We start from the raw sequence: 23,676 nt of genomic DNA, 5'->3' as shown, positions 1-23,676 counted from the left end.
GCTAAACGCGTCACGTCCGGGGGTGAGGAAGGTAAATCCTCCTGGCTAGGCGGGAGTTGCATCATCCGAAAGCGCCGGAGGGGCGGGGACCGGGGAAGCGGAGCGGGACGGGGGCGAAGGGCCGGAGCCGGCTGTGCCATGGCCCGACAGCTCATCGGCCCCGCGCTGCCGCCTGGCTTCCCGAGCCGCGCCGAGGCGGACCCGGGCGAGGACTTCAGCCAGGGTGAGGGCACAGGGATGCGCCGGGGGTGGGATAACGGGGCTCCCAGTCCGTGTGCCACAGCGCGGGATGCGCCGGGGGTGGGATTACGGGGCTCTGCAACCCGTATTCCACAGCGCGGGATACGCCAGTGCGGGACCTGGATGGAGCTAATTTTCGCGGGGTGGTTATTACAGTGACTTTTTCAGAAAAAAAAAAAAAAAAAGCCTTGTGTGATGGGAAACTACAGATACGAAACGGTCTGAAACTTGTTTAAGAAAAATACTGCTTGGAGTCCTTTATTTTTTCCTGCTCAGGTCTCACGTGGGCTTTGAAGCCTGTGCTCTTCAGTAGCTCCGAGTCCGTAGTGGGCAGGAGAGCGAGGCGGATGCTGGGCCTTTTGTCAAACCAAACCGCTTCAGCAAACTGTAGTTTTCCAGGCAGTGTCCATCCACCACTGCGGAACAGACTGGCAGTGAGTGGGGCTGTGGTGCCAGGGTCTCTATGTTGAGAGCCGTCGTGTCAGAGGGGGGACCCCTCTGAGACCAGCCAACTGCGAGGCTGGCTTTTTTGCGGTGGAGCTCGGTTTCCCACACTTGAACGCTTGCATGTTCCCTGTCAGTAATAGCTCTGGAATTAGCTCTTTGACCTAGTTAGCACTCCTTGTCTTTAATCCAGGTTCAAGTCACTAGTATACATATTCAGTTTCTGTCAGTGTGTCCATGATCGTTCGGTTATCCCAAAGAAAGGAGCTTTGATGCGAGAGGTTTGCTGTGCTCGTCTGCTCTCCTAATTTCTTAATCCAGAAGAGGGAGCAATAGGAAGAGGGAGCAAAGATGCTGCATTAGCTGAAGTCATGGCAACGTGAAGCTCTGTGTCCCTAGCTTGCCTTTGTGCAGAAGCCCTGACTACAAGCTTGTTTGAGCGCGTGAAGCCTTTCCTTTTCCTATCTGTCTTGATGGCTTATTCACTTTCCATCAACGTACTGATGCATGTTGCAAGTATCTATATCGTGTATGAATCCACAAGTTAAACTTATCATTAGGCTTATCATGATTTTTTGACATTGAGTGTTTTGGCAGTATCTAGTCACGTTACTCAGCCTAGTTTGTCCACTTTTTGTCCCAGTGTACATCAGATCTGCTTGGAGATTTCTGTGTGAAGTGGGAGAGGGAATTTATTTGCTTTAAAAAGCCCAAACCCCAACTACTGGGAGGTTGTTTATTTGTTTTTATAATTTTTACAAACTTTTCCTAACTTAAAATAGCCTCTCAGAAAAACTAAGTGTACCTGCTGACCACATGAGGCATACTGGTACAGTGCAGAGGAGAAAGGGAGACCAAGTACTTCAGCATAATACGCTTTGCTGTACAGAACTACAGCTCCAGCTGGAGCCCTGTGTCTGGAGTGACAAAAATCATTTGGTGGGACTGCTGCAGTCTTCTGTGCTGTAACACTTGTTGGATCTTGAGTCAGATGGGCCTAGAAGTTGTTCTGTAACAATCTCCCATGTGTGTTCTAGCTGTTCTAAGAGATGCTTCACCTTTTAAAGCTGAACAGCTTTTCCAGTATGTTTTCTTTCCTTGTGATCTCACTGACCTGCTCATTGCTTTTCTTTAAGGACACTTATTTTTTTTTATTCTGCTTTCATAGTTTCTGCCTTCCAACAACAACAAAGTAGGACTTTGAGCAGCTTGTGGCAGTGTAGTCAAGAGAAGGCTCTCAGCCAGGTGCAAGAAATAGAACACAGTGGTTATGTTTGTTACTGGTACAGTATGTAAATATTGCCAGTGCAGTATCTAAACAGCAACTCTATCATCTATTACAATAGGTTATTGTATAATTAGATTGTGGTCCCTCCTGTGAGTCATGAACTTCTGTGAGACCCCTGTGCTTTCTAAGCTTCTCAGAGAAGTCTGGGTGTGGCTGGGTCCACTTAGTCTCAGATATGGCCAATAGTTTATGTTTAAAGGGTTATAAGCAAGTTTGATTAGAAACATACAATTTTACAGTCTTTAGCCATGCAGAACTCACAATTACAAAGCACCTATGTAGTTACTTCAGGATTTTGTCTCCATACTTGACCAGATCTTAGTGCTTTTTACACTCACCCATCCAAAAGTGAGTGTTCCCTGTCTTTGGTCTGGATGTACCCTGCAGTCATCCCTGCTGGGGCTGATCCACCTGGAAGCTGTGTGCAACCTTGGGAGACCAGCTGGCCCAGTCTCCAGTGGCATCTGATACCCTTATGCAGGCTGATGTGCACCACAGTCAGTAGCAAACTTTTCAGCTCCCCCTTGAGTCCCACCCTGCCCTTCCTCCCCCTCTGCCTTCCCCTGACTCCAGATGCATCATCCAGACACTTTCTCCTGCAATACTCATTTGTTATTCTTGCCATAGGACAAACCACATTGCCCATCGGAGACAGACAAAAAGGGAGAGGGGGAGTGTATGTGTGGGGAAACGCACTCCAAGACCCAACTATCTCTGGTGTCAGAGAAGTGACGCTACTAATATTCTGTCATCCTTAATCAGGAAGAGGATGGGAGCAGATGGTAGTTGGACATACACAAAAGCTCATCTCTCGTAAATTCTTTACCTTCTTCGTCTTGTCACTGTCCAGCCCGTGGGACACACTCGTTTCCTGATTCTTCACCTCATGGTGGTGCTTTGAAGCTGGCCGAATTGTGCTCCTGCTGAAAGAATCATGCTTCCTTTGGTCTGTTTGTCCCTGCCACTGCACTGTCCTTGTACCAGCAGGAGAGAAATGCTAGAGAATGGCTAAAAATAATCAGAGATGTAGAAGGGAGTTTTGTCTGTTTCAGCATTGGGGCCACATTTGTTCAATACTGATGTCTGAGTTGATCTGCCACTATTGCTGGAGGTGAAAGGCCCTGTCTGTCCCTGAGAACTTCCCAGTGCATACCTGATGGTGTGATAGATTGCTCAGAATCCCAAAATACAGCAGAAATTAACTTAGTAAAACAAAAAGGTTTTAATTTGGTTTCTGAATTGAATTGAATTGACTTAATTTTCAGGCAGAGAGTCACCAGAGCCAGCTCATTGGAGAAGGCAAGTCAGAGCAACATTAGTAGGATGGCCATTTCTAGCAGCCCTAAAACATTCACTTCAATCTGACTTGGTTCTGTTTCTCTCCTCTCCATCCCTAAAATTTCCTTCTCATACTTTTTTATGCCATTTTTCTGCTCCAAATTGTTCTGAGCTCTGGTTACTTTTTCGCTTTTCTGTTGCTCTACTATTGCTACATCCATTTGTCTTCCTCACCTCACTGGTTTTAGTTTCCTGACACTTTGACCTCTCCCCTGTTCCTCCTTTCATCTGCATTTTTCCACTTTTCCCTGGCTTTCATTCACAGACTTCTGATTAGGTCTTGGTCTCCCTTCTCGTCCTTTCCTTTCCTTTCCTTTCTTTGCTCCCAGAATCTATGCTCAGCAATTCCCATTCCTACCTTTCTGCTCTTTCCTGTGGCTCCCCAAACTACCCTATCTGTACCTATATCTTTGCCTGTGCAGGTTGTTAGTCTCAGTCAGTACCATGACCATATTAAGATTTAATCCCAAGTTTATTTCTCCTCCATTTCTTTTCACCACATGCAATGACTTCTTCTTCCTTAGGCTTTAAATGCCATTTTCCCTTCATTAATCAGTCTCTGTCTCTATTTCATTCCTGGTTGTCCTTCTTGGGCTGCAATTCCACGAACAAACAGTTCTTTCAGAGGAGTGCTGGGTTTTGCAGTGTTATTTTTATGCCTCTCAGGTTCCCTGATCCAGTTTATTGCATAGCCCATGCAAACAGTTGTGCCAACATGACAGAGAGGAATTGGGATGAAAGTATGTATGTTAGCCCTGATTTTGAACAACATGTGAGTGGGACCAGTCTCCCTCCATAAATAGTTTTGGGTTTAGAATCATAGAATCAACTGGGTTGGAAAAGACCTCCGAGATCATCAAGTCCAACCCTTAAACCAGCACCGCTGTGGTTACTAGACCATGGCACTAAGTGCCACATCCAGTCTCATCTTAAAAACCTCCAGGGACAGTGAATCCACCACCTCCCTGGCCCTGCTCTGATCAAAGACAAATTTGTCAGGATGGAAGATCTGTCCAAAGGGGCCAGAGCACACAGAGTCCATGGTGTCGGGTTCCAGGTCCACGAGGATGGCACGTGGGACATACTTGTTACCAGCAGCTTCATCATAGTAGACATTGATCCTCTCCAGCTGAGTTCTTTCCAGCTCACAAAGCTGCTCCCAATTTCTCTCTTTCTCTGTAGTATCAGACTCCTCAAACTGCACCTGAGTTTGTTCCTTTCACTCCAAATCCTTTCTCTAACCTGTCTGCATTCAGAGCAAATGAGATCTGCTTGCATGATGTCAGGGCACCAGGCAGCTGGAGAAAGCTGTTGTGCAGGTTTTGTCTGGTTTTTTAGTGCTTTTTATGTAGTGGTGCTTCTCATATCAAAAGAGGAGACTTCTTGATAGCAGTTTTTATTCCTATTTAGCATTTGTCTGTTGTTTCTCTGTCATCTTGAGCTTATTTTACCTCTATAGACTGGAGTGTTGTGTCATTTGGACTTTTTGGGGGGTGAGGGGGCAGTTTGTTGGTGTTTTTTTTTTTCTTTCTTAGTGCTGAAATGGATTTTTATGTCCCGGTTAAAGTCTCTTCCATTCAAACAGAAAACAAAGAAGTGGTATATCTGTCTGGATGCTTTGTAACTAGTAGACTGTCCTTGTTCTGTGTCTTATGCTCAAGATGAGTAAAAGCTTTATTAAACTTGCTCGAAGGACTCGATTTCTTCCTGGCCTTTGTCAGCTAACAATGGAACCATAATCTGTATCAGGTTTTATATTTTACACTATCAAAAAGTCCTAGTTCTTTAACTGGAGATGCAATTTCCTGGTACCATTCATCTTTTCATCTAACCCTTGACTATTCATAAAGCGAACAATGTCTTCCTCTCACCAAAACACCTCTCTGTCCTGTCAGTCTTGTACTCAGTGCTGGAAATATTAAAAGGAGAAATGATGTCTGTGCCTCAGGATGCTAAATCATCAGTAGGCTGTTCATAATGTGTCTCTGTAAATGGATGCTGGTCCTGCATACGTTGTCCTGCATCTGGGAAGGCCTCTTTTGTTGGGGCCGTTGGTAGTCTTTGCTTACTCCAGTTGGCTCATTGTTGATTGAGTCTGTGAGGGTATCGCTGTTAAGTGTCTTGTTTGGGGGACATTTGCTTTTAGGATCAACGGTTACGCTCCTTCTGGATCCATGTACATGGTACTGTATCCAAATAAACCTATGAAGATCAGTGCCTGCTGGTGGGGACAGTGCCAGAAATAGCTTGGGCTTGTTAGCAGTGTTAGTGTCTGAGTTTTTCCTTTGCTGGGATATCCCCCCTTGTTAATCCAGAGGGTGAAGAGTTGACCAGAGCATGAGATCTCTCCATCCACTACCATGGCCTTCTGACAGCAGTGATTCTTTAAAAAATTCATCCCTTTTTCAGCAGAATACTTAACTCTGTGCCTGCTTAAGTCTGTTCACACTTAGCTGGACTGGGTGTAACCTTAATTGGTTAAACTATTCCTAAAGCAGGCCGGCAATTAATTTAATACTTTATGGTTGCAATGCTCCCATTTAATAATCTATGGCCTCCCACTCTGTGTATGCACAAATTATGTGTTTCTTCACCAGTAAGCCTCAAATGCTTTATTAAGGGGGTAGTTTTAAATATTTTAAATATATTGGTTTATATCACGTGCCTTGTAAATCAGTTGTTATATAAAACAGGTCTTTCTAGTCCTGTTCCAGAAGACACTCATTTAGTAATGGATTAGTATAATTCAGGGCAGGTTGTTCATTGAAATATGGTGCTGAAAAAAGTAACTTGTAGAATTTTGTTTAGATATCTTCTCTAAATGCCAGACAGAGCAGTGATTGAATAAACTTAATTCCAAGTAGATACCTATTTTGGGAATGCCACGATAGACCATACTCATTTGAAATGTTTAATAAATATACTTATTAAACCTGGTCTGGTAGAAGGTTCTCTGCCTATGGCAGGGGGGCTGGAACTAGATGATCTTTAAGGTCCCTTCCAATCCAAAGCACTCTGTGATTTTATGATCCCAAATAACTCTGAATGTTCAGTTGCAGGACCAGCACTGCCTCCAGGCTACAAAAGCAGCTGTAGCTCAGAAACTCCTGACAGTGAAGATGACTTGGAATCTCTTCCTCTACCCAGAAATGCAAACAGAGATTCTGAAGAGGAGACAGGAGATCCAGCATCCAAGTGAGTATGTTCTTACTTTATTTGTATGTTTACCTTGTATTGCAAATTAAATGTGTCTGTCTAATTTATGAGAAAGGGACAACGGTGTGTAAAAAAATAAAAAGGTAAATTCTGTACCTGTATAAGACTTTTGATTACATGTTCTGCATGTTCTTTGTGGTCCAGAATGTTAAGCTGACCTGTTTGATAGCCTACAGTGGAATTAAGTTATTTGGGGCAATCAGATCTCTGTGTTTACATGTCTTATTTTAGTTTTGTAATTTTAGTGTTTATACTAAGGACAGGCACCACTTATCATGTACATATTTGGTACTGTTTTGCCCTGTTTTTTGTATACTAGCTATCATTGAGAGGCCATAAAAACTATTTATGGGCATGAATTTATGCATTCAGTTAAGTCAACTCTAATGGAAAAAAACCCTGAATTGTTTAGCAAGTAATGGGAGTATGCACATACTCTCATTTGGTGGGTTGATTACTCACAAGTGCTGTGTTTAGAATTTGTGTGTGTTTGTTCTAGGCATTGTATAAGAGACTTGAAGGTCATTTTGCCATCTTAATGAACGTTAGAGTAATTATTACTCACTTTTTTCTTGTTTTCTTATTCAACAGTTTCTCAGTTAATTACTGGGAAAAATACTACTCAAAATGCAGACAGTGTATAAAAATGGAGAAAGAAGTGTGCTGAATTTGAAATTACTTTGAGACTAGAAAATGGCATTTCAACATTAAGAATGCTTTTACTGTAGAAAGAAGAGTAGTATAATGTGGTTTTTTGGATTTTTTTGTTTTTATTTTTTTTAATTTTATTTTTAAATGTCAGAGCATTTTTGGAATGAAGCTTAGGCTCCCAATTTTTTAATTGCTTCAAATTATTTTGGATCCTTTTGCATTGTTTCCTTGGTAACGGTAGGATATTTAGTACATAAGACCATCTGAAATAATTTTATGTATTTTTTTCCTTTTTAAAATGTAGATAATTGCTATGCATGTCAGGGTAATTATGAAGTGAAATCTGTATTTGCAGAAAGCCAAAAAGAATTCTTGAAGACGATGATGATGATGGCTTTTTTGGGCCTGCTCTTCCTCCTGGATTTAAAAAACAGGATGATTCTCCAGAGAGGTAATTAAAATGGAATTATATTCAGATTCTTTTACTTAAAACACAGTTATTTTAGATAAAATATTTTGTGTCACTATTACAGAACACTTCAACTGTGCACTTCAGATTCAGATGATTAGAACTAATTCTTCCTCCACATTCTGAGAACAGGAACGTCATTCCCTTGAAACAGAACACACAGCCCTCCTAGACCTGGTTGGAGAGAAAAAGAACAAATGTAAATTGTCTCAGATGTATTTTGAATGTCAAATTTCTTCCATTTCTTTTGATAGGTTTCAGATCAGTGCAGAAAAAACCCCAAATTACAGGTATGAGGATCCATAGTTCTGTAGTTCATTCTGATCTGTGGGGGATTAGGGCAGTTAGCTTTTGTGTGGTGCAACACAGTGCAGACTATTAGAACTGTCATTTGCTAATGCATCAAGGATTATTGTTTATGTGTCTCCAGGTGCAAAACTCCTCTGAACAGTGTAGGTTTCTAGAAAAGAAGCTGTCAGGTCTAAGGAAATAAGCATTATTTATGGTCTCTATCAGGAAGCTTTCCATTTGGTTGCACACAATTATAAAATACTTCCCAAAAATACCTATTTATGGATTTTCTATGCAGAACTCAACCATGTCTCACAGCCTTTTAGTCTTTACATCAACCTGTGCACTTCCTTCTGTAATTAGAAATGATAATCCTTAGTGAAATTGGTGCTTCCAAGGGGATGCTTACTGACGAAAAGTACAAGTCTCTTGATCACTGTTACCTTCCTCAGAGCAGTGGGGAGCTGGTAGATAAAATAAAGCAATACCTGCTTGTCAGCAGTGAGTTTTCAGTTCTAGGAAGGTGACTCAGTTTATTGTTGGACTGTGTATGTAGTATACCATCTCAAAGGAAATTTCAAAGTTAAATGTTTTTTCAGTTTTGATAAATTTTTATGATACTTGATGCAGCTATGATGCAGCAGTTAGAAACTGATTAAACTGCTATGATGCAGCAGTTAGAAAAACAGGATTTATGTGACCGAGGTTATTTGGAAGTATCCTCTTCATATATATTTGGTTATGCTTTGCTGTAACCAGCAAACTCTTTCGTATTGTGAATATCATGCTCAGTGGGCTTGTTTGGTGCTTTGATTTCCTTTTTCTAGTGTTCTGTATGCACAGTGTGTTATTTTAATTATAAAATTTTGGAGGTCACTAAAACTAATGGGATCTCAAATAAAGCAAAAAAATACTTTTAACTTTTAATATCAGCAGAAGTAGCCTTCTTGCTTTCTTGAGTTTTGACATGAATACTCGTGGTAGGAAATGAAGAAGAAAAGAAGCCTTGTAGTTTGAAGGTTAGGGAGTTGAGCACTAACACCCATTATGTAACCTTAGCCTTTTGTATGTTGACCCAACTTCTATTTTTATTTATTTTATTTCCAAAATGCTGGATAACTTGCATTTACATTGAGGCAGGAGTCTGCTCTGTGTCTATGAGTATGAGAGATTAAAGCAGTAGAAGGCACTTGCTATCTTTTTTCCTGCCTCACCATACAATTGCTCCTAGCACACACTGAGAAAGCAGATTGAGCAGAGCTGTTTTGCACCCAGCCTGATTCCATAAATAGGTGGGAAAGATGTGATGTATGGGAAGAGCCTTGTCTGTCTTCCACCCCTGTACACCTGGGAGTCTGGTTGCACTGACACACTGAGATGCGTAAGCTCTGCGGGGCAGAGACGCTGCTGCTGACTATGTCCCTGCTACATTGCCCTTAGCCTTGAGCAGATTGCAAGCTGACAACCGACCATGAATAATTGAAACAAATGCAGGCTGTTTGTTTCAGTGTATGGACATACTGTTTATTAGTTTTGTGTGACATACTCATTCTTCTAGAAAAGCTTTTGTTCTGTTACATCTTTTCCAGACTTGTCAAAGCAATATATTCATGATTAAGGGCAGCTCACGTGGCAATTTGCAGCTTGTTGAAAATGGTTTGAATCTTTCCAGCATAAAATATGTATGTGAAAAGATTTCCTTCAACTTTGGAAATTATATTGCTGTTTATCAATGTTAGACAGAAGTGCAGCACTCGTAAATATTTCTGAAGCGTTCACACATCAAGGTAAAGAGAGAAGGTTGTCTTAAAAAAAATTATGTTATACATCAGAAGAATGCTGAAATGCCCATCTTGAAACATGCATTAACAAGGACTCCCAAGTCCAACAACAGGAGAACATTCTTTGCCATATATGAAATGCAATATTCCTTAAATTAAAGCTCAGTCCATGATGAGTTTGGGGGGCGTTTTTGAACATGTGTATATAGGTACTGAAGCTGGTAACAGCAGTAAAATGTATCTTACAGTGTTTTATTTAGATTGACTTCACCAATCGAAAGACCCTTTGGACATCCAGGAAGCTGTCAAGAGTCATGTCAGCTGTGTACTGCTGACAAGGCATAGCATTATTCATGGGGGGGGGAAGCGTAAGAAGTGGAAAGTGTGGGAAGGATGAATATGGGAACCATTTTTCTATTCCTTTGAAGAGCCTTTGAGCTGTAACAGAATCAAGACAGAGCATGTGAGATTGATTGTTTTTCATAGGTTTCACAGATACAACCCACAACATAGATGTTCCTATATCTTTTAGTATAAAGCTTTTTTTTATAGGTTGATTTAACTGTCTCTTCATGCAAAATAAAGGTATTCATATACTGAAATAAGAGATATTTTTTTTTGGCTGTATCTCTATCAGTTTAAATTCAATCTCTTTAAGTTATACTGGAAATTTAAAACATGGTTTTAACAACAAAGCAATCAGAAAGGAAGGGAGGAAGATAAAATTGCAGCAGCTAGGTGGGGGTGGAACTTCATATTTAACCAAGATTTCTTGCCTGGGTTTGAAACCTCACCAGTGCCCTTGTCCTGGCCTGAGCTCTTATTTGTTGCTCTTCTTTGTATATCTGTTAGCTCTTCATCAAGACTTTCTGATTTTTATTTCCCCAGTTTAAATCCTGACAATAATATCACTACAGCAGGGCTATAGTGATTAGCTTATGTGGGATCGAGAAGAAGACCATAATTAGCAAATTCACGTTGTTTCATTTGATCACCCTGAAGCTCAGAACTGAAGATGATCATAAACAAAAGTCTTTGCTGATACATTGCGAGGATACTGTCACCTGGATATTTCTTCAGGTGACAGTTGTTTGGGTTTTTAATTAGCTTTTATTAGCTTTAAAGAACATTATGGTGGATTATTAAGAGGAAGTCACATACAAAAGACTTTCAATACTGCAAACACAGCTTGTACTATTCTTTGAATTGTTTTCACTGTTGAAAAGAGATTCTTACATTCCTGTGTTTGTGGAGACAACTGAATTAAATTGCTTGCAGAGCTGCTGTGTAAAAACAAATCAGTGAAATTACCTGTAATCACAAAACTTTCCTTCTCTGATCTCCACTCCAAGGGAAAATAAAATCAGAGCAGTTCACTATTTCTGTTTATTGAAGGGCGCTGAAACTGTGGTGCAAGACAAGAAGAATAAAGTTGGGTTTGTTGCTAGAGAAGGAGGACTGTATATTGGGCTTAACACCTTTCATTGCTCTTGAATCTGGTGAAGGAAGCTAGGGAAGAAAAAAGTGGATTTCCTTGACTATATGCTGCAACTTTCCTGGGTTTTTTTTGCATCCCAGCTGTCTGCACAGACCCTCCCAAAAACTGGAGACACTCTTAGTTATTTCTGTGGTGTGTGCATAGGGGGCACACTTGACATTGGGAGGAAGGAGAGTCACACTTTGCATCAATATTTGACTTATATTTCTATATTAATCTGCTACATTTTTTTCCCCCTTAAAGGCCCATCATAGGTCCTGCATTACCACCTGGCTTTAAGAGACCTTCAGAGGACACCAGGAGTAGCAAATGTTTCATAGGACCATCTGTTTCATCAGAACTCAGTCCTCAGGTTTGTAAAAACAGAAGCCTTTTGTTTAGTAATGGTTAAACAAGTTGCATCCTGAAAAAAGACTACTAGACATACTTACCAGGATGACAGTTTAATTTGGGACCAGGAAGTGTCTGGAATATTTTTGCCTTAGTCAAATACTGAAGCATAACAAAGCCTTAAAAACAAAAAGACTGGTCTGGTTTGTTGTGCTTTTGCTGTTAGATAGATGGTGCACTCACTGAACACGAGCCATCTAGACATCCTAAACTGCAGTCACAATAATTCTTCCTAATATTTTTCCATTATTTCTTTTGTTGTGCCATCCTTAACAAGTGAACATCCTGGAAAAGTTCAGAGTTTTAAAGGCATTAAAGAAGTAATGAAACCTATTAGAATGAAAGTATTTCTCTGTAGTTCCAGCTTCTACTCCTTTGCTGATGGGAGAGCAAAATGATCGAATGTTTCACAAATCTTCACCTCCTTAAAGATGTTTATTAGTAGCTTCATTAAGTAAGTTTATCTAGAAGAATACAGTCAATAATGATGTTATAGTGTCACTATTTGTTCTTATCAATAGCAAGATAATACCTGTAACTGGGCCTGAGGTGGTGCAGGACAGTGACACTGACACAACTTTCTGGTTTGTCTTTTTTGACTGTTCCATCAGATTAGGTAAAACTTCTACCTAGGTAGAAGTTTTGTAGTCTAATACCTAGGGAAGAAAAAAGTGGATTTCCTTGACTATATGCTGCAACTTTCCTGGGATTTTTTTGCATCCCAGCTGTCTGCACAGACCCTCCCAAAAACTGGAGACACTCTTAGTTATTTCTGTGGTGTGTGCATAGGGGGCACACTTGACATTGGGAGGAAATACAGAATAAAGCATGTGCTACTAAAGAACATTCAGGACTAAGATATGTGATAAAATGCAACTAGAAGTATGGGGAAAATTCAGCGCCCTGGATGTGGGCCTCCAGTACCATTCTGAGGGATCCGAATTGTCTATGGAAGGGGCTGGCAGACAGGGAGTAGCACTCCAGAGAAGATTGCACCCTTCTTGAGCAGCACCTCTGGCAGGATACCCTAAGACACCAAAAATGGTGCTGGATACCAGTGCTTGGGCAATTGAATCTCTCTCATGCTATGATAAAGTGAATAGTAATTCCTTGTGAGAACTCACCGTTATTTTGTTTCATTTCAAAATACTTATATTTTTACATTTAACTCCCAGAAACTGTGGGAGATGCTAGGAAGCAAGGATGCAAAGGCTGCTCTGAAACTTCACTTTTTTGGTTAGTAGTTGCAAAGCATATAATTTTCCAGCCTCCTACAGCGAATGCTGTCGTAATCTATCACGAAGAAAGATTATCTGACATTTCTGAGATACTCATCATCTTATAACTCCAAATAACAATTAAGCAATTTATCATAGTGACAAATCTCTTGAGGCAGGGATGTCAAAACTGGTCTGCTTATATATTTTGCAAACAAAAAAGTCTCTTTTCTTATAAATACATCCTCTAGCATCAGCTTTTTTGCATCTATTACAGAACTCACCTTTTTTCTCTTCCTAATAATGATCTTTTTCTTACCTCTTCCTAATAATACTCTTTTTAAAATTTTTCAATTTGAGCAATTTTTGTTGGTTTTTTTTTAATTTATTTAATTATTTTATATTGTAGTACATCTTTAGAGGCAATCTACTTCATGCTGACTCTTCACTTTGTATTAGTGAATATAATGAATTGCCACTTATGTATTCTCAAGTAATGCTTTGTGCTTCCTGACTACACAGCCTTGTCATGCCTATTCCCATTGCTTTATCACCCACATTCTGACTGTGGCTAAATATTTGCTCTTTTATAGATATTGGGCACCTGAGCTTTGCTTCCAGGGCACTGTGGCATCACCATTTTCTGTCTAGTTTTGCCTCCATCCACATCTGTATTGTTTGAACTTGGAGGGAGGGACCTGTGAGCTTTCTGTACAATCCCTGGCAACTACAAAGATTCTTATTAATCTCTAGTCCCTTACAAACTTAGTTTTTTGAGCCCTTCTCCAAATAATTGCTTAGAACGCAATGCCAGAATCACAGAGTCATTAAGGGTGGAAAAGACCTCCAAGATCATCAAGTCCAACCTCTGACTGATCACTTGTCAACTAGACCATGGCACTAAGTGCCACATTCAGTCACTTCTTGAACACTTCCAGGAATCGTGACTCCACCACCTCCTTGGGCAGCCCGTTCCAATGTTTGACAACCCTTTCAGTGAACAAATTCTTCCTGAAGGGATCCTGAAGGGATTGAAGAAGCAAATGACAGAACCAAGAGATAAGACTGGCAGATGCTACATATCCAGGAGTGTAGTACCGTGCATGCCACTGTTACCCTACCTTCCATTGGAAATCTTTCTATCATCCTTACAGAATCTAAGCTCGAGACAGTTCTTGCAGTGTGAAATTGCGATCCTTATTATGGAGATGCATCCATATATTGCTAGTGGTGATAAAGCCCAAAGTATCGAAGATGTATCCTTGTGTGTTTCAAATCTGCCTGCGACCACAGAGGCTGTGTGGCTGCGTGCAGAGCAATGTAAAGCAGCAGGACTTTGTGTACTGCACTGTCCTTACCAGCCGTCTTGTCTCAGACAAGAGATGGTGCTTTTGGCAAAATGGAGACTAAGCATCCACGTTGAAGGGCTAGAACAAGTCTCATCTGGAGTTTTAATCCAGATTTTTGTTGTCTGACAGATGCATTGCATTGGGTTTATATGTTCTTCTAGACAAAATCATTCTAATCCTGTAAAGCTATAGTGTTTCTTGATGCTCTCAGCACTATGGTTGAGAAAAATGTTTTATTTTTGGAAGGTAACAGATAGTAGCGAGGAAGAAGACAATCTTATAGGCCCAATGCCTGCAAAAGGACCGGTGGAGTCTGATGTGACTGAAGAGTTTGAACGCAGAGCTCAGAGAATGAAAGAAAAACTTACTTCAGCAGACAGCGTAAGTTGGATTTCTTAATGTCTAATAATTTGCTGGATTGTATTTGTCTTTTTCTTTGCCTGTTTCTCTGTGAACCCAGTTGCAGTTCTGCTGGAGATGCTGAGTGTTTGCAGTTGTTAACACAAAGAAAAATCCATGATTTCTGCTGGAAGCTAAGAGATTTAGACAGTAATTTTTGATTTTGCTTTTTTTATTTCCCTCTGCCCCTATGTCTTTCACAAAGAATGAACCTAAGCAAGTTACCAGGGAATCATGGATGACAGAGCTTCCACCTGAGTTGAAAAGTTTTGGATTTGGCCCAAGAACATTCAAGAGACGAGCTGATGACACATCAGGCGATAGATCTATTTGGACAGATACTCCAGCTGACAGAGAGAGAAAAGCCAAGGTGAGCATTTTTTCATTACTCAAATACACCTGCAGGCAATATGTATGTTGTTGATGTTCTGTGAAAACCAAATAAAGATACCCTGGGCTGTTACATGAAATTTTATTTCCCAGATTTTTCTTTGTTATCAAAATTTACTAATTTAGGCTGAAAGGTAAAGGCACTGAAAGAATAGTATTAAGTATAATTGATGTTCATTTATTCCTACTCCCTTTTGGAGTAGTCAGATACTCTGTATCAACTCATTGAATTTCCAATTAGCGTGTCCAGTTTCTTCTTCTGTCAAGCTGAGCAAAATATATCTAGTGGGCTCTATCTTGAGCTCTACCCTTCGGAATTGATTAAAGTAGATATAGGCTTCCTTGCTTTTTACTTCAGACGTTCTGATTATTATAGTGTGTGATTTGCTTCTACTCATCAGGAAAGAGAAGAGGCAAAAAAGTCAACCAGTAAGGATAAGGAAGAAATAGTTTTATCTGGGAGGGACAAGAGACTCATTGAGCAAGTGACTTCATACAATGTAAGTGTAATTGCAAAATACTTCCTCTTCCTGTATTTTCTTTAGTTCTTTACTCTTTTCTTCTGGTTCTCATTTCTAGTGCTACTGGTTCCCATGGCGATGCCACCACAGTTTTCCCTTTTAGTGCCCAAACCTACTGCTGTTTTAAGTCATTAGAACATTTACCATTGACTTCAAAAAGAGCAGGATTGAGTCCTCTCCAAAGTGACAGAATTTGGGTTTGTATATATTGTCTCAGTTTTAGATGGTGCTTTCCTTAAATCACCCTCATGTCAGGACATGGTGGCTGGGAATAGGCAACCTTAATTTAAATATTAGCTTACTTCAACACATTAACAGCATCCCAAGAATAAAACAATGGTGGAGGTTTAACTTGTAGGACAAATATGCATTAACCTAAAAGAGGCTTGGTAGGCCAAGCAGATCAATGTGTCAATTACACTACGTCATTAATTACATTAACTGCTCATTACAGCAACTTCATTACATGTAATTTTTCTCAATCTCTACATGTGCAGATAATTTTCACAGACAGATGTTGATTACTAGAAATCTGAACTCCATGTCAAATTTTCTCTCACTTTTCTGTCTACCAGCCCTGTCCACTGGAGTGTATAGACTGTTGCCTGCCTTACAGCTGTTAGTTGCAGTTCTTCCCTGATGTACAGCCTGAACTCTTATGGAAGGCAGTCTGGTCTCTTGAGAGTATAATTAACTTGAGAATCACAGCCTTGGCGTATTTTACATGAATTATGTTTATCTGGCTCTTCTAATGATTTATTTGTAGTTCATTAATTCACATGTCCCTCTTGACTTAGAGACTTGCAAATCCGGTGCTATTAGCATTCTGCCTTAAATTTCTTCTTTACTGTTTGTTTCTACTGTCACTATGAATATAGTAGAATAATTTTTGTGTAAAACTTGGGGTTTGCTCTCTACCATTGGCAGAATAAAACATATACAGGCCTTTACTGTCTCTAAGGTTAATGGAATTTTCTCAAAAAAACTGGAAGGCATCTTGTTTAAGGACAGTGTTTCTTGGGTTGTTTTGCTGGGGGGTTTTGTTTGTTTGTCTTTGGTTGTTTTGGTTTTGTTTTTGTTTTTCTAATTAACTCTTCTGATTTTTAGGTGGTTTGTTATGGGCTTTGTGTTTTACAGTTTTTTCCTCTATTCTTTCCTATTTCTGACATTTACCAAGGCTACTTTCCTAGAACAGGAGCTTTCATTCTTAGAATAGTTTCTTACAGTTTATTCTCTCAATGTTACATACATTTTCTGGTGCGATTCTGTCAACACTGACACAGTTATACCTTGAATAAGTATTGTCCATTTTCTGTTTTCCATGAGAATCATTTCTTATGTCATGTATGAACCATTATTTGTATGTGTGATGAAGTTAAGTGTTTGCACAGGAAGTAAAGGAAAATGAACCTTTGGAATAAAAATCACGAGAAAAGAGAGCTGCTCATCTTTTGCACTTTTGGATGAAAGAATTGGTTTGGATACACAAATGCACTGTATCTGAGTACAGGATGGACCACATGGTGTTGTGAGGACTAATCCTGCTGCTGTGTGAAATCAGCAAAAGTTTTATGTTGTATTTGGGCTGGATCATGCTCTTTAAGAAATGGAACTTAAGCCCTTGGCTTGGCAAAACACATGCTCTAGCTCTAGCCTGTGACTTTGTCCTATGGGCTTTCAACAGATGATTCAAATTTGGGAGCATACATTAAAAAAACCACCGTAGTGCATGAAAGTAAGATCAAAAGGGTATCTAGCTTATTCCTGCCCCAAGCGGTGACCAAAACCAGGTGCTTAGGGGATGCATATAAGAAACTAGGCCTGTATGTTGAGATATTTCTCTTGATGTCTTCATTTTTCTCTGCTAATAATGGCAGAGCAACTCTTCTATTTCTTTTGCATTATTTTTATAATTTATCTCCATTGTCCATGGAGATTCAACAACATTCTGGGTATCTAACATCAGTGAATTATTAGTATTTTACTCAGCCTAGACAAGATTGCTCATATTTTCTGTTCCATGTGTGCTAAATTTATGATTCTATATCCAGTTACTAAGCTGTCTTTTTCTAGAATTTTTAGTCTTCCTCACTTCAATCTTTACATTCAGGTTTTCTATATGTTGTTCATATTCTGCAATAGTTTACTTCCTCTTCTTTCTTCTCATTATTTCCAGGAGTCAAAGAGGTCAGAATCTCTCATGGACATACATCAGAAAAAGCTGAAGAGCAAAGCTTCTGAAGAAAAGACCAAACCTCAAGAAAGAAGGCCATTTGACCGAGACCAGGATCTCAAAGTCAATCGATTTGATGAAGCACAGAAGAAAGCTCTTATAAGAAAATCCAGAGATCTGAATAGTAAATTTGAGCACAGTAAAGGCAATATGTTTTTATAAGATAAAAGCTTTTTTGAAGTCAATTAAACTTTGCATACTTAATTTTTGTAAGTATTTTTCTGTAAATATTTGTATGCAAAATAAATATCCTGATGTTTAACTATTTTTCCTTGTCTGTAAATATGCTGTTAGGGAGGATGACCTGTACTAAAACTAACCTAGTAAAGGAAAGTCTTGGTATAGAAAAAGATAATGTAAATTTGCTACTTTAAAACTTCGATATGTATATTTTTTTGTTGTTAGTATATACATAATTAATTAAAATAGGTGTTATTTTAAGGAGTGCTAGATTTGATCTTGAAATGCAATTGGCAGTTTTGCCTTTTCTCCTTCCGCACTTAAGATATTCTTGTTGAGCCTGACCTGGAGGCCATGGAAAAATCCCCCTTAGGCTTGTGGGCAGAACATTGCTTGCCTGGAGTTCCTGCTGGGGAGTATAAACTCAAATGGCAGCTTTTACATCTACCCAGTGTTTTTATTTATGTGAACGTCTGTCTGTACATAAATACAGGTTTATATATACAGTATAGTTTCTGTACTATATCAGGAAGAGCTAGTGGTAGCAGAAGTAGTAAAACCTTGAGGTTTTCAGATTTAGTTGTAAAATAGTATATGAGAAGACAAAATCTAATTTGAGTTCCAATTTTTAAGGCTTGTCAGCAGAAATCCATCTTTTTTTAAGCAAATGCAACAGGAAAATCAAAATTAAGCTGATTTTTTCAGTTAATTTGCAGAGCAGAACAGCTCTTCTGTATCAAAAAGGAAATAAATCTGACATTTAAAAAAGCTTACATTCATGCTTAGAGTTCTTTACCTCTTCTCTGTGTGAGCAGCGGAAAGGGTTGCTAAACATTGGAACAGGGCTGCCCAGGGAAGTTGTGGAGTCAGTACCCTGGAGGTGTTCAAGAAATGACTGGACATGGCACTTAGTGCCATGCTTTAGTTGACATCATCAATCTAAGGTTGGACTTGATGATCTCAGAGGTCTTTTCCAACCCAATTGATTTTGTGATTCTGTGTTACTCAAAATTAGACTTGTACTTTCACCCTTTTTGATTCGAACAATGCTTGGGGTCCTTTTTAAGGAGTTACTGAAAGTATTGATATGTGGAAATAATTTTATATATGAGATGCTGGTAACTTGTTTGGAAGTATTGAATACTGTGGGGTTTGCTGTAATTTAAAAAAAGGCTGCCCTGATAGATGGTGCCTGGGTTGGTTCACATTAATGGAGCAGTGGCCTAACAATCCCCTGAAAAGAATGGCTAAAAACTTGGTCTTATTTTATTGCACATGGGCCTGAGCCCAAGCCACAGGCTCTATGGGCTGAGAAGTCTTGGAGAGTTTCCAGTGTTGCAAATGAATGCTTACATAGAATGTATTTAGATACTGCTTTTTCTTTTTTAATAGACAATTTATTTTGCCTCTGAAAAATCTGCTACCTTCAGGAGGAAGAGAGACTAATTTCGTATTGTATCTGCTTTTTCTTTAATCCATTTTCGGTTTTTGAGCCTTTTGTTCTGAGGTGAGAGGAGGGTTTAAACAAGGGCTATTTATTTTTCCTCTCCTAATACAGACTTCTCTTAGTGCCTCTTACTTTTTTAACTCAGCCAGCAAGACCTCATTAGATTTCTACTTTCTGAGCAAATATAGATTTCTTAATTGGAAAAGCAGTATTAGAAATGTTTGGGGTTTTCTCAGGAACTGAAGTGATGACAGGGTAAGCATGATGTGACTAGCTAAATCTTCACAGTTGACAGAAGATTATTTCATGAGCACGTTGTGCAATCCTCACTTAGACAAGTCTGGAGCAGGGATGAGGGCTGCTTGTATGAAGATTTTGTTGTTGTTATGTGCTTTGTTTTCATTTTTGTTCCTTGGTTCCTCCTCCTCCAAACTGAGGATCGGTCATCAGATGTCACAGGTGGCTAGACCTTGCCATCCAACTGGCTTCCTGCTGTTTGCTCTCTGCCCTCCCCAGCTCCATTACGGTCTCCAGGGATATGTTTGAGTGGAGGCTCTGCAATGTTGCTCAAGAGGAGAGCTCTTGTAAGAGGAGTGCAGGCAGGCCCTTTGCAGTCCTACATTATACCTCTTGTATGTGGGACGTGTGGTTCTAATTAATGAAGCCTTGATGAGAACTGGAAACTTGTTTTCAGTCATCTGCTGAATCTTTTCTTCCCCGCTCTCAGGCAGCCTCTCAAAGACTTGATGAAATCCATGTTACAAACTTGGGAGAAAGTGGAATTGTTGAGAGCTCAAGTTAAGCTTTTCATTACTTTGTGTAAATTGAGTGAACCTTTGAATTGCCTTAATACACAGACTCATCTCCTCTTACCCATGTGAAGCCATTCCCTCAAATAGCCATTAGAACAAGCAGTAACTCAGTAAATTACAAGCTTTATAAGCTTTTGTGGGAAAAGATGAGGCGTCCTCTACAATTTGGACAAGTTGTAAAGCATTTCGGCAGAAATTTTAGGGGGTGATTTTTCAGAATCTCATTTGAAAAACCAGAATCTATTTCATAGAAAATCCTCTCCATAATTACTATGTAACATCTCTGGTAACCAGCTCCCAACACAGATTTAATATATGCTATTACTATTCTGCAGTGTCAGCCTGTGTCTCAGCATATTGACTCCAGGCATATCAGGAAACCTTGTTTTGTAAAAACAATGGCAGGGAGATGTGAAGAGTCTACCAGCCTAGATTTTAAAGTGCTTGCCTTTGGTTTGTGCTACCATAGACATCCTTTTTAATACTGATGTTGAAAATTTCTGCTCAAGAGTAGGATCCCCCTCCTTCTGAAATGTTAATAGGTGTGTAATTCATAGTGTGGTCAATAAAAAGAAGGCTTTTGTGGAAGGCATATGATAAATTGGAAGCTTAAAAGTAATTTTAAGGAACATTATCTGTTAATAACAAAAAAGGAAGAAAAGAAAGAAAACCAACCCTTGTTGAGTCTGCTGTTACCAAGGAACAATTAAAAGCAATAAAGGCATTTCAAGAAAATTTACTGACTTCTTTACATCTACCATGATGTTTGAGCTGGAAAATTTTGTTAGAATATGATATAGTAATACCTGAGTAAAATCCCTATCTCTGCTCTTTTGATGTAAACACCTATTTGTGGAGACTTATTTTTTGCTTCTGCTGTTGGTGTTGCTGGATGCCCTGTGCATGCTGGCTTTTCTGGATGACCTGCATTTCCTAAATAATAAACAGCAATAACAATGCATTTTATTGATGGCTGTGATGGCATCATGTTGTTGGCAGCAAAGTGGCATTGGTAAAATTGCTTTCTTCTAGAAACATTGAGATGAAACATTGATATGTTTCTGTCCACAAGGAAAGGGGGTTTTATGAATAAAAGAAGTTTTTAAATGCTCTAGAGGACTCCAAGAGTTCAGAGCTAATTGAGCCTGGGGACTTGTTTTGTTTCTGAAATGAAAACCTATTGTTATTTTTGTCCAGCCAATTATGAATCATATGTTTATTTAAGAGTAATATAGCATTAAAAATCAGAATCTGTGAACATGCATCCTTAACTTCTGCCACCCTACCTGCATACAGTGCATATAGTTGCTAATTGTGTGATTACCTAATTCTCAAATAAAACACATGCATGTGATTTTCTGTCCTTATGAATTGTGTGCAGTGGCTTATATGCTAGGGAAAAAAACCCCAACAAGTTATGCAGTGTCTTTCAGCCAACATCTTTAGATTTTTCTCATGTGCTTACAAATGAAATGGTGTCTTTTTACATAAGGAATGCAATGGCAGCTCCCAGTCGTCGTGCATCTGTGAAATGCATCTTCCTTATGCTCCCAGCTCTGGCAGATGAATGGGAAGTGGTGACCCTCAACAGTAAGTCACCCAAGTGTGGCATTTCTGTCCTTTCCAAATGTGACATGGAGGCTGAGGCATTACCTGTGCAGAGCTGATTTTTTTCATAGCAGCCACTTCTGGGTCCTCCCAAAGTGACCATCACTGCAACAGGCAAAAGGCCTTTCTTCATCATCCCATCTTCATTTCTTGTGGTTTCAGTCATCTGTTTCCTTACACTGGTCTTTAAACCAGTAATAAATCCCATTGCTCTTAGAAATTATACCATTTTGAATCAGCATGGCAAATCAAGCCTTATTTTTAAAAAACAAAGTCTTCCTTTTAGAGTGGGAACTTAAGTCTCCAGGAGACAGCAGCACAGACTGTCATTTCAGCAGGAGCAGCTGCAGCTGTGACTTCTTCCAAATAAGTATTCCAAACATAAATATTCAGAAAGAATTCTCATAAGCAGACTTTAGAGGAAGGGGGAGGAAAGAAGTGGCTGGGCCAGGCTGCTTAACATAGCAACCACTTGTTTCACTTCATAGGGCTGTAGTCACTTGTCCTTGCACATGAACACCTGGCCAGGGGTTTGACTCTCTTGGAGAGCCTCTCTCCCTGCCTTTGCTAATACCCGAGCTGCTGCAAAACACTTTGTGTACATCAACAAATACTTTTTGCTACATCTTAAGTTGTGTGAACCCTGGAAGAGCCCTCGCAGCTCTCCCCATCACTGGTCCTGGAACAAGCCAGTTGCAGAGTTCTGTGGCTACTGCTTTGTGTTTCCTAGGATATGCCTTTAGATCTTGTGGGTTTGTACAGGCTTGCCCCCCGTCAGCTTAGATCAGGAAGGAATTTGTCTGAGCCCAGACACGATGGGGAGAGGAGAAGCACTGTTACATCAGCTACAGCTCAAGGAAGAGAAGATCCTTTGCCCACTGGAGCTTGGTAGATGGGTTTATGGTAGAGCAGCAGAACTGTGACACAATCCTGACCCTGTCAGCTGCTCTGGTTGAGTCCTGCAAGCCAGACTTTTGTTCAAACAGCAGAAATTCTGGAGCAGGAGAGCCCCACGGGTACGTCTGCCTTCCTTACCTTGAGCAGCAGCCCTATTGCTCAGCAGGACCCATTTCTTCATTAGCCATGCCCCTTCCTAAATAAACATCTTGAAGACACTTCTATTTAGTGTCTGGCCAGACAGCCTAGGGGGGCTCACACAGCACTATTGGGCTGGATCCATCCTGGCCGCTTGGCTCATATCTCTGTGGCATCTTACAATCTACACAGCATAAGTTGGCTTAGGTCCACCACGACTTCTTTTTATTAATTTTTTAAGCATTTAAGTCTCCAAAGTGAATGCTCTGAATCTGGCTTGGTTTATGTTACAGAGCCACACTGCTTTGGCTTGGAGTTTGGGGCTGAGGAGGGAACTAAAAGTCCTCTGAAGACACCTGGGTTGTCTCCCTGGTGAGGATGAAGGGAGACACACGAGCGCATGTGTCCACCCAGCCAATGCTAAAAACCAACCACCTCCCCTCCCCCTTAGCACATCAGTACTGGGGATGGGAGGACGTCCCTGGGGGAACCTAGGCCTCCCCTACCAAAGGGACACCCCCAGCTGTGTCCTCCCCATTGGTCCCAGGGAGGTCTCATGGTGCTGCCTTGCCAGTCACCACCTTGAATTGCCACAGCACAAGCTGCCCCACAGAGCCAACCTCCTTCTCTTCCTAATAGTATTAGGAGATGTTGCAGACACAACCATGTAGTATCGTAAACTCTGCCTTCAAAGGAAATTCTGGTGTGGCTCCTCTTTCTTGTCCATGTTGGTTATAAATAAATCAGAAAACTCTGCTGTCCAAACTGCACTGGTTGTACACGTGGTTAGGACATCAAATTTCAAGCCCATTAGGTGCATTTCTGCATGGCTTTCATTTCCATCACTGGCGACATACTTTAATTAATGTTTTCCAGAGG

At 40.2% G+C, this 23,676-nt stretch overlaps 1 protein-coding gene across 2 annotated transcripts; it reads left to right on the top strand.

Moving 5' to 3' along the window:
• The first annotated feature begins 100 nt into the window (after positions 1–100).
• GPALPP1 (GPALPP motifs containing 1) lies at positions 101–21,521 on the top strand. 2 transcript variants are annotated; one of them, XM_027649302.1, is made up of 8 exons: positions 101–223; positions 6,364–6,505; positions 7,533–7,628; positions 11,460–11,568; positions 14,419–14,553; positions 14,777–14,941; positions 15,363–15,461; positions 17,659–21,521. In XM_027649302.1, the coding sequence occupies exons 1-8, from the start codon at positions 139–141 to the stop codon at positions 17,875–17,877; spliced, it is 1,050 nt and encodes a 349-aa protein (XP_027505103.1). In that variant the 5' UTR covers positions 101–138; the 3' UTR covers positions 17,878–21,521. The 2 variants fall into 2 exon arrangements, with proteins under 2 accessions (XP_027505103.1, XP_027505112.1); XM_027649311.1 differs by having other exon boundaries at positions 103–223; positions 6,370–6,505.
• The last annotated feature ends 2,155 nt before the right edge of the window (positions 21,522–23,676 follow it).

The sequence above is a fragment of the Corapipo altera genome, unplaced genomic scaffold (genome assembly GCF_003945725.1).
Source record: "Corapipo altera isolate COAL_440 unplaced genomic scaffold, ASM394572v1 0, whole genome shotgun sequence".
In the NCBI taxonomy this organism is placed as follows: Eukaryota; Metazoa; Chordata; class Aves; order Passeriformes; family Pipridae; genus Corapipo; species Corapipo altera.
This window is presented reverse-complemented; position numbering and strand designations above follow the sequence as displayed.

What these genes read in the sequence shown, in the direction of transcription:
- GPALPP1 (XM_027649302.1), top strand. Translation starts at nt 139, where the DNA reads ATGGCCCGACAGCTCATCGGCCCCGCGCTGCCGCCTGGCTTCCCGAGC. An exon ending in CAGGATGATTCTCCAGAGAG is followed by an intron (nt 7,629 to 11,459) that starts GTAATTAAAATG and finishes TCCCCCTTAAAG; the next exon opens with GCCCATCATAGGTCCTGCAT. An exon ending in CATCAGAACTCAGTCCTCAG is followed by an intron (nt 11,569 to 14,418) that starts GTTTGTAAAAAC and finishes TATTTTTGGAAG; the next exon opens with GTAACAGATAGTAGCGAGGA.